Source organism: Penaeus japonicus, unplaced genomic scaffold (assembly GCF_977035675.1).
Source record: "Penaeus japonicus unplaced genomic scaffold, GWHDUDI00000001_assembly GWHDUDI00000003, whole genome shotgun sequence".
Classification (NCBI taxonomy): Eukaryota; Metazoa; Arthropoda; class Malacostraca; order Decapoda; family Penaeidae; genus Penaeus; species Penaeus japonicus.
In genome coordinates, this window is record NW_028234405.1 from 37789974 (window position 1) to 37799973 (window position 10000).

The following is a 10000-nucleotide window of genomic DNA, read 5'->3' on the forward strand; positions in this document are numbered from 1 at the left end:
AGACTTTACAATATCGTTTCTTTTCTCAATAACCTTGGTCAGGAAATATTGCTAAAATTGTGGTTATTGCAGGAAGTTCCCCGGGTTCGCCAGCGACGAGGACTGGATCGTCAACGCCGCACAGCTTCACGACGACCTGGTGGCAGCCGGCGAGGAAGGCGTCGACTACCAGACCTACTACACCGTTGGCTACGACTCTCCCTTCGTCATCACCGACCGTACCAACGAAGTTTGGTTCATGAAGAAATGAGGAAGATATTTATACCAGGGACGATATCATATTTTGTTTGCTGTACATTCCTATCTGTAAAATGTTTTTTGTAATAAATATAACATGTTATGCTGTCGTCTATATGGCCTTCTACACCAGGAAGAAGAATTACATATAAATGAGGGAATTTCACTTGATTACAATGGCGTCACTTGCTTTACTTGAGTCGTATTACAAAAATAATACGTTTTACATATATCAAAGATAAACCAAGGGGATGTGGGAAATCAACTGAGTTCCTTCTGCTACACCTATGCTCATGAAAGTTATATATTACTGCCTTTTCGTATGCACCATAGGTTTTTCTTCATCTACGATTTATGCATTGACTGTGTTCTCATGAAGCTACCATGAATTATTTCTTCTCAAACTGTATCTACTGATAGATATTGATGTGCACTTATGAACTCTTTTCTTGGTTATTTCATTTTAACGAGTTTTTGATATTCGATATGTCAAACTTGTAGCTCCAATAAAAAAATAATAATAATAATAAATAAATAAATAAAATAAAATAATAATATCAATAATAAAAACTCACCTCATTGTGTGTGTGTGTGTGTGTCTGTATGTGTTTGTGTGTATGTGTACGGGTTCATGCAATTTGGTATATGTAATAGTATGAATTTATTATTAAAATTTGACACTAGGGCAACTAGCTAGACCTTAAATTACGTGTTTTTTTTAACTATTTTTATAATAGACTAACCAAATACCACGTAACTATCAACAACTAGAACAGGATAATGTTATGTGAATGATAGTGTAAGATTAATAGCCTGTGCTCTGACACTTGATATTCTGTCAACTGCGAGTTATTATTGTAAAGAATTTTATTTTTCCATTAAGTTTATTAACCTCAATTGCTACGGTGGAATTTTGATGGCGATGGAGTGCCTTTGTTTCTTTATTTCAAATATCAAAGTTCCCAAAATATTGATAACGATGAAATTAAAAATACTGCGATTATTAAAATGAAATTAAAAATGAAGTTGATGATGATTATGAAAGTAATTATGATATAAAGGATGCTTAACATGATAACGGCAAGAACAATGATTATAAAGATGGTGGTAATGATATGGAAAGGAAATATGATAATATTGATAATGATGATAATAAAACTAATGATTATGATGATGATAATAATGAAGTTGTTGATAGTAACAGTAACAATGATAATAATAATTAAATGATAATAATATGACAGTTGATTATATGATGACGGTGGAGGTTTGCGCTCTCTGATGATGTTGAAGATGAGAGAGAGAGAGAGAGAAGATCGCAGTATTGAGAGCAAATTTATATAAACTGAAGCTTATTCAAGGATACGAACCTCATTTTATGAAAGATTCAAGATGAAAATAAATGAACGAAAGGAGAGGGATAGAGAGAAAGAAAGAAAGAGAGATGTATACAACCGCGTATGTGGACCTTTCCATGGCGGCTTATATACATACAATATAAAGAAAACACGACAATTATGTTTCAGTATTTCTTGTTAAGCGCCTTGATCAATATGAGATCAATGTTAACATAGGTTATTTCCATAATAGAGAGAGAGATAAGAAGTATAATAAAACTATAGATTGTCGTGTAATTGGAGTATTTCCCCATAAGGATAAGAGATAACAGTAGTTGTGTAAAGACATGAAATGAGGAAGTCATGGTTAAAGCCAATAAAGTAAGAGCGTTTGAAATATCCTCATTTGGCATTTAAGGAGACATTAACTGGATATCTAAAACACTTAATCACCGTATCTGGAGATAGAACTTTTCAGAATACAAAAAATACATTGTTCATTAGCCTTCCAAACGTTGCTGTTGTAAATGCAATACAGTTATTTTAAGAGGAGCGTAGGATAAGAAGCTGAATAATCAATGACTCCTTTTACAATGCATAAGGATTGCTCATTCCCATGAGCAATCCCCATTCACATGGCTATATACTGTATAATATGTTTGTGATAGAAAGCCTGTATGCATATTTGTTTTTACACCTATATATTTCCGGGGACAATAAGGTTTATGCAAATCTAGTCCGAGGGCTTAAGTCCCCCAATCTGGAAGTCAATCATTATGATCACATAAAATGATTTTTTAAATTTAACTGCAAAATCTTTCTTAGCACGCAAAGAAGAAATCCGGTTTACTTGTCAAAGCAGACATGAAAGTCGATTATTTTGAGTCACTCTTATTATGAAAAGTACCGATTAATCATATGATATATATATATAATAAGAATATTGTAAAAAACGATCGGATTCTCCATTGTGATCACGCTCAGTGTGTTTACGAATCAGGGAGTGGAAATTTTGATTATTCAATTCAGTAATCCTTTGGCATTGCCCAATGATGCGATTCGCGTTTTGAACAATAGTTTATGTACGCCTGTAAAATGTTCTTGATTAATTGCAACAATTATTTTAATAAATTAGTTTTGTTATTACGAATAATAAAGTCCTTTTATGTATCATACATTTCTCCGTTAGACAAAAACGTACATAGTCACATGTAAACGGTCGATAGTTAAATTGATTTTCTTGACAAAACGTAAGAAAATAGTACTCAAAATATATCATATAAAACGAATATTGAATTGAACTGAATCAATGCAATCTGTTTAGTCTATTTACAAATTAATTATATGTTATACAAGATAAATCAATGTCATGACTGAGACCTCTGAGAGTCGCCTCTCTTTTGAGATTTACATGAAATGATTACAGACATCTAACTGCTCAAATGTTTGGGAAAATAGATAAGGTAATAATATGAGAAAAATTACCATAAACGAGTAGAAAACATAAATAAAAGAGAAAATATGAGGAAAAGTATCTATATATTTTATATATGTATATATATTTATATACATATATATATTTACTTTTATATTTATATTTTTTTATACTTTTGTCATATTCATTAACTTTACAAACACACACAGATATATACATGTATATATGTGTGTGTATATATATATATATATATATATATATATATATATATATATGTGTGTGTGTGTGTGTGTGTGTGTGTGTGTGTGTGTGTGTGTGTGTGTTAGTATTATTAATATATGCAACACTAAAACCTAAAAAGGGACAATTTTATTAAGTTATCGCCTTTCATCGGTATGTTTGGTTCATTCTGATCTAAACAAGAGAACCGTCATTGATCAAAGCTATGAGAATGATAACTGATTAATCACCAGTTTCTCTGTTGGCCCATTCTCACCCAAAACAGGAACATTCTAAAGATGTATGGGTATATAATTGTCACAATTATAACACGCTGTCTCTGAGTTTCACTGGAGGTGGAGGCTGAAGGCACAGATTTAACTGAGAAAAAACTACATATATCTAGAAAGAGTGATTATCTGGAATTTAATTTATTCATTGACCAAGCCATTATTTACAAATAATTACGATGTCGCTGCACAACAGGAACATTCTTTTACAATTTCCAGTTAGTAATTACAAAGTCTAGATGGATGGCCCGTCATGGAAATAATTGAAAAGAACCGGATTTCCACAAATACTGAACTTTTATTTTTACATATTAGTACAAAGATAATTAGGTAATAAATAAGTTAACAACAATAAAGCAAAGTTATCAAGAATCAATTCATGTCATTCTTCAGGAACCAAACTTCATTATCGCGTCCGATGATGACGTAAGGAGAGTCGTAGCCAGCGGTGTAGTAGGTCTGGTAGTCGACGCCTTCCTCGCCGGCTGCCACCAGGTCGTCGTGAAGCTGCGCGGCGTTGACGATCCAGTCCTCGTCGCTGGCGAACCCGTGGAACCTCCTGCAGCAGACAGAGTGTTATCATTAGGGCAGATTCTGAAGCAGGAATCTCGTCTATATTGACGTTTTTGATTAGCTCAAATAAGCATCCATTCATAAGAAGAACGAAGCCAATTTACCTGGAGAAGACATGCAATTCCGGTCGCTCTTCGATGTACAAGTCGGGGTTGGTGGGCGTGGGTGGGTTGTCCTGGTGGGCGGCGGGGACGTAGAAGCTCATGGTGAAGTTGTTCTCACAGTTGGGTCCTTCTCCGGGGATGACCAGCGTCGTCACGGGGGCAGTCATGTCGATCTTCATGCCTGTGCAGAATAATGCATTTGGAACTTAGTATATATATATAGGTGTGTGTGTGTGTTTACATATGTATATATGTACACAAAGATACACACACACACATATATATATATACATATCTATGGATATCACTATAAAATCATAGATTTAAGCAAGTCGCATTTGCGTTTTAACGTTAAAACGGAAGGTATCTCACTCGCGTCATTCTGTCCGTCGATGTAGTTGAAGAGTTTGTGGAACATGACGTCATTTGTGGCGTCGTGGTGAGAGATGGAAAGAACCGATGTGGTGACCCACTTCTGTGCCGGATACACGCGCTCTTCATAGGTCTGCAAAACAACCATTGTCTTTTAATGTTTATTCAAATACAAAAAATCTTCATGAAGCAGAAATTTTAGAAGATGAAATTGAATGAAAGATAGTTCTTCGATATGTAATTCAAAAGTATACATCTAGAATATAATGAGATTAATTATCATTCAATAAGAATCAGGATTAGAAGGAACTACTTACCTCGGCGGAGTTAACCAGGTTATAAGGTGCCGACTCAATGGCCAGTGCGAGCTGACACACCTAAGCATCGGGAATAATTGAACCTCAGTAGTTATCACACTTTTCGTCTGATTAATATCAATGTCAACATCAATTCGAGGTGAATTTAAATGTACTTATAACTTCTCATTTAAGAAATTATTACAAATGATACTAATATGAACTCACCTGAGCCAAGAGCGCGAGAACTGCGAAGGTTTTCATGGTTGACGAGAGAGGAGGAAGTGGCGGCTGTTTACCGGGTCTGCATTATATAGGCCGGACTCTGATGTAACGATGATAAGCTTGGAGATTTCCCACGCTGTCCCGCTGTTCCATAAGGGATAAGAGATGCTTTATATCCATTATATATATATATATATATATATATATATATACGTATATATTTGTATATGTATATATATACATATAGATACATACATATAAATGTATATATACATATACATATACACACACGCAAACACCCATATACACATACACATACACGCAGGCATGAACACACATACACACACGCACACACACATATATATATATAGATAGATAGATTGATTGATATAAAGATATATAGACATATAGATAATACACACATATGTACATACAAATATATACATATATATATATTATATATATACATATATATATATATATATATATTATATATATATATATATATATATATATATATATATATATATATATATGTATGTATGTACATATATATACATATGTATGTACATACATATACATATATTCATGTAATCTACATATATATGTACATATATACATATATTCATATATATGTATATTTTTATATATATTTATATACATTTATATATACATATATATATATATATATATATATATATATATATATATATATATATGTATATATATATGTATATATATACATATATTTATATGTATATATTCAGATATATATAAAGAGAAACTAATTATATATACACACACATATATATGTATATACTTTTATATATATTTATATATATATATACATTTATTTATATATATATATATATTTATATATATATATGGAGCTTGGAGATTTTCAACGCGATTTTTATCTTATAAGCGATAGTAAATGTTATATATTTAGTTTATATGTATACATACTGACTCCTTACTGTCAGGAAGTAAATGATGTTTTGGGATTAAAGAATAGTTCACAATAGAGTGTTATTAACTTATTTTTCAAGTATGCACATTCCCTTTCAATCTCTCTCTCTCGTCTCATTCTCTCTCTCTTGTCTCATTTTCACTCTATTTGTCTTTGTATCTATCTATATAAATCTATATACATATATTTACATATATTCATATATGTATATGTATACATACATATATGTATATATATACATACATATATTGTAAAGGATTTGGATAGAATGAACATGTAATTTCTTTTTATTAATATGATTCGCTGAATTGTAATGCCTTAACAAAAACGTATCTCCCTTGGTTCTGCGCATGCGCGGTGGTAAACTACTTGTACCCCCCCTCCCCCCCTCTGGAGTAGGTAGTCCACTTTGCCACAACTCTTACTGGGTACACCTGCTCGTGAGTTTTTGAATATTTTTATACATTTTCATAGATATCTATTGTGTGAATCAGCGAGGGTAATATGAAATAGCAATCTATTTATTTTAGATTATTTTGCATTGCAGCCTTTTTGTTCAATTGATTAAATGGATATCTGCCGGCCGGAAGTGCTGTGAACTGACCCGAGCCAGCTTTCAGATTGAATTATACCTGTTGACAATTGAAACAGCCATTCCCCAGGAATGCAAGAACGTCCACCAAGTCCTGGAACGTATTCCATGCATACATATCTATGATCATATAAATATTTTTTTGTTATTCTTTATGCACAATATATGCTATATTTGTTAAGATAAAATTTAATTTATCCTTATGATTCACGTGACTGAAGGGTGACCCCTCCGATTCTTATAAAACGAAACAAAAAGAAAGACGAACCATCTACATATACATATATATATATATATATATATATATATATATATATATATATATATATTCATATGTATATGTGCGTACGTATGTACACACACTCACACACTCACACACACACACACACACACACACACACTCACACTCACACTCACACTCATATATATATATATATATATATATATATATATATATATATATATATATATATATATATATATATATATATATATCTTCTTTGTCTTTCGGCTTATCCCTGTATCAGGGGTCGTCACAGCGCGTCAACTTTCTCCATCTCTTTCTATCTTGTGTGTCCTCCGCAGCACCTACTTTTCGGTCTGCCTTTACGTCTCTTTCCAGGTGGTGCCATCTGCAGCATTCTTCGGCCAACGAAGTTCTCTTCCCTTCTCTTCACGTGCCCAAACCATCTCAGTCTACACTCTCTTAACTTCTCCCCAAGCCTTCTTGTAGCTAGCATGTCCCTCACTGTCTCATTCCTTGTTTTGTTTTTCCGTGTAAGACCCAGAGTGAATCTCAACATTCGCATCTCTGCCCCCTCCATCTTTGCCTCTTGTAACTTTGTTACTGGCACTGTCTCCATGCCATGTAACATTGCTGGTCTTACACACGTCCTATAGATTTTCCCCTTCACTCCTATTGGCATGTTCCTGTCACACAAAACTCCCGTCACTTTTCTCCACCTATTCCAGCCTGCCTGTATTCTCCTTTTAACTTCAGCATTGTTAAATCCTTCACAGTCTACTGTTGAACCCAGATACTTAAATTCACTCACTTACTTGATCTCTTTCCCTTGTATTTTAACTCTGCCATCTCCTTCCTTCTCATTTACACAGAGATACTCAGTCTTCCTTCTAAGACTTTCATGCCACGCCTCTCCAGTGCATGTCTCCACCTTTCCAGATCTTCCTCTACTTCTTCTCTTCTTTCACTAAATAGCACAACGTCGTCTGCAAACATCATAGACCACGGCGCTTCTTTCCTAAACCCATCAGTTAACTTATCCATGATAACAGCAAACAAGAACGGGCTCAGGGCTGACCCCTGATGTAATCCAACTTCCACTTTAAACCCTTCTGTAGTATCCACTGCACTTCTCACTGCCGTCATACACTCATTATACATATCTTGCACCACCCTTACATACACTTCTGGTATCGATGACTCCCGCATGCAGTGCCACAGTTCTTCTCTTGGTACTCTATCATATGCCTTCTCCAGATCAATGAACACACAATCCAGTTGCCTTTGTCCCTCTCTGTACTTCTCCATCAACATTCGCAGTGCAAAAATGGCATCTGTGGTACTTCTCCCTGGCATAAAACCAAACTGTTCATCACAGATTCTGCAGCAGCTCCTTAGCCTTGTATCTATCAGCCTTTCCCACAACTTCATTGTATGACTCATTAGTTTGATGCCCCGGTAGTTACCGCAATCCTGTGCATCTCTTTTGTTCTTGTAAATGGGTATCAATGTGCTCTTTCTCCACTCATCTGGCATTCTCTCTCCTGCAAGGATTTTGTTGAATAGGGATGTTAAGTATCCAACCCCTACTTTTTCTAGGCTTATCCATGCTTCTATAGGAATGTTATCTGGTCCTAAAGCTTTCCCTCTCTTCATGTTCTTCAGTGCCTTGTTTACCTCGTCCTGTGTTATTCCTGCTACCATTTTCCTCTCTCATTTCACTGGGGTTTTCAACATTCATCAGGCCTTCAAAGTGGTCTTTCCATCTCTGCAGCACCTCCTCCTCGGTGGTCAACACTCTATCCTCAGCGTCCTTTATCAGCCTGATTTGTTGTACGTCCTTTGCTGCTCTATCCCTCTGCTTTGCCACTCTATACACCATGTTTTCCCCCTCTTTCGTATCCAGCTTCTCATATATCTCCTCACTTGCTTCTTTCTTTGCTATCGCTACTGCCACCTTTGCCTTGTTCTTCGCTTCCTTGTACAAAAACTTGCTTCTCAGATCTTTTCTTTTGTGCCACTCTTTCCATGCTTCTTTCTTTCTCGCAATAGCTTCCTGTACTTCTTCGTTCCACCACCATGTTTCCTTGTCCTCCTTCTTTTTCCCAGTTGTCACACCAAGCAATTCCTTTGCTGTTTCCCGCAATACATTCGATAAGTCTACCCAGGTGTTGTCTTCCTCCCACTTCATCTTCTGGTCTACCTCCAGTTTAAATTTTGCTCCAAAGTCTTTTTCTCGCAGTCTCCACCACTTGATTCTAGGTTCTACCTTTACCTCTCTTCTCCTTCGGCTCATTTTCCCAATGACTACATGGTGTTGTTTTGCCACACTTTCACCTGGAATGACCTTACAATCTCTGCCTTCCTTCAAATGCATTCTGCGGCACAGGATGTAATCAATCTGAGTATGCCTGCCTCCACTTGTGTATGTGACCTTGTGTGATTCACGCTTACTGTAAAAGGTGTTCATCACAGCCATGTCTGTGCGATGGGCAAAGTCTACAATGGTTTGACCCTCATTATTACGTGCTCCATACCCATACTTTCCTATCACTCTCTTGTCTCCACTGTTTCCCTCACCAACATGTCCGTTAAAATCCGCACCAATTATGATTCTTTCCTCCTTTGGAATCAACTCAACAGTTTCATCTAGCTTCTCCCAAAACTCCTCTTTCTCTTCTCTGTCACTTCCCATCTGTGGGGCATAGGCACTCACCACATTTGGCAAAACACCATCTATCTCCAGCTTCAGACTCATCATTCTGTCTTATCCTTCTCACCTCCAACACACCATTTGTGTGCATTCCTCTCACCACCACACCGACACCATTCCTCGCTCCATTCTCTCCATCGTAGTATAGCTTGTAACCAGCACCCAGATCCCTCGCCTTACTCCCTTTCCACTTTGTCTCCTGTAAGCACAAAACAATCCAGTTTTCTCCTCTCCATCATGTCCACAATCTCTCTGCTCTTTCCTGTCATTGCTCCCACATTCAGTGTACCTATCCTCACATCTACCTCTTTCTTCATATCTCTCTTTCTTCTAACACGGTTTCCACCTCTCCTGTTCTTTCTTGGTTGGTTAACAGTCACATATTTTCCACTG

General features: G+C 35.7%; 3 protein-coding genes across 3 annotated transcripts in view; 1 reads left to right on the forward strand and 2 right to left on the reverse strand.

The window, feature by feature from the left end:
* LOC147472171 (heme-binding protein 2-like) overlaps positions 1-340 on the forward strand; it is a 1284-nt gene extending 944 nt beyond the window's left edge. The window contains exon 5 of the mRNA XM_043020621.2: positions 73-340. Within this exon, the coding sequence (XP_042876555.2) occupies positions 73-250 (178 nt within the window). The 3' untranslated portion in view covers positions 251-340. The remainder of the gene's footprint in view (positions 1-72) is intronic.
* A 3456-nt stretch (positions 341-3796) lies between these two features.
* Positions 3797-5147, reverse strand: LOC122256136 (heme-binding protein 2). The gene is made up of 5 exons (XM_043020615.2): positions 5092-5147; positions 4885-4944; positions 4568-4700; positions 4196-4376; positions 3797-4077 (listed from the first exon to the last, which is right to left on the reverse strand). The coding sequence occupies exons 1-5, from the start codon at positions 5125-5127 to the stop codon at positions 3891-3893; spliced, it is 597 nt and encodes a 198-aa protein (XP_042876549.2). The 5' UTR covers positions 5128-5147; the 3' UTR covers positions 3797-3890.
* An 11-nt stretch (positions 5148-5158) lies between these two features.
* The window catches only part of LOC147472172 (protein CFDP2-like), a 4931-nt gene continuing 89 nt past the window's right edge, over positions 5159-10000 (reverse strand). Inside the window, exons 2-4 of the mRNA XM_086534783.1 lie at positions 9675-9806; positions 9247-9589; positions 5159-5232 (exon numbers count right to left, since the gene is read on the reverse strand). Coding sequence (XP_086390909.1) covers positions 5159-5232; positions 9247-9589; positions 9675-9806 — 549 coding nt within the window. The remainder of the gene's footprint in view (positions 5233-9246; positions 9590-9674; positions 9807-10000) is intronic.

Bases quoted from the DNA above. Each gene is read 5' to 3' on its own strand.
- LOC122256136 (XM_043020615.2), bottom strand. From the start codon at position 5,127: ATGAAAACCTTCGCAGTTCTCGCGCTCTTGGCTCAG. The intron at 4,701-4,884 runs GTAAGTAGTTCC...GTTGTTTTGCAG, and splicing joins ACCTGGTTAACTCCGCCGAG to ACCTATGAAGAGCGCGTGTA. The intron at 4,377-4,567 runs GTGAGATACCTT...TATTCTGCACAG, and splicing joins CGACGGACAGAATGACGCGA to GCATGAAGATCGACATGACT.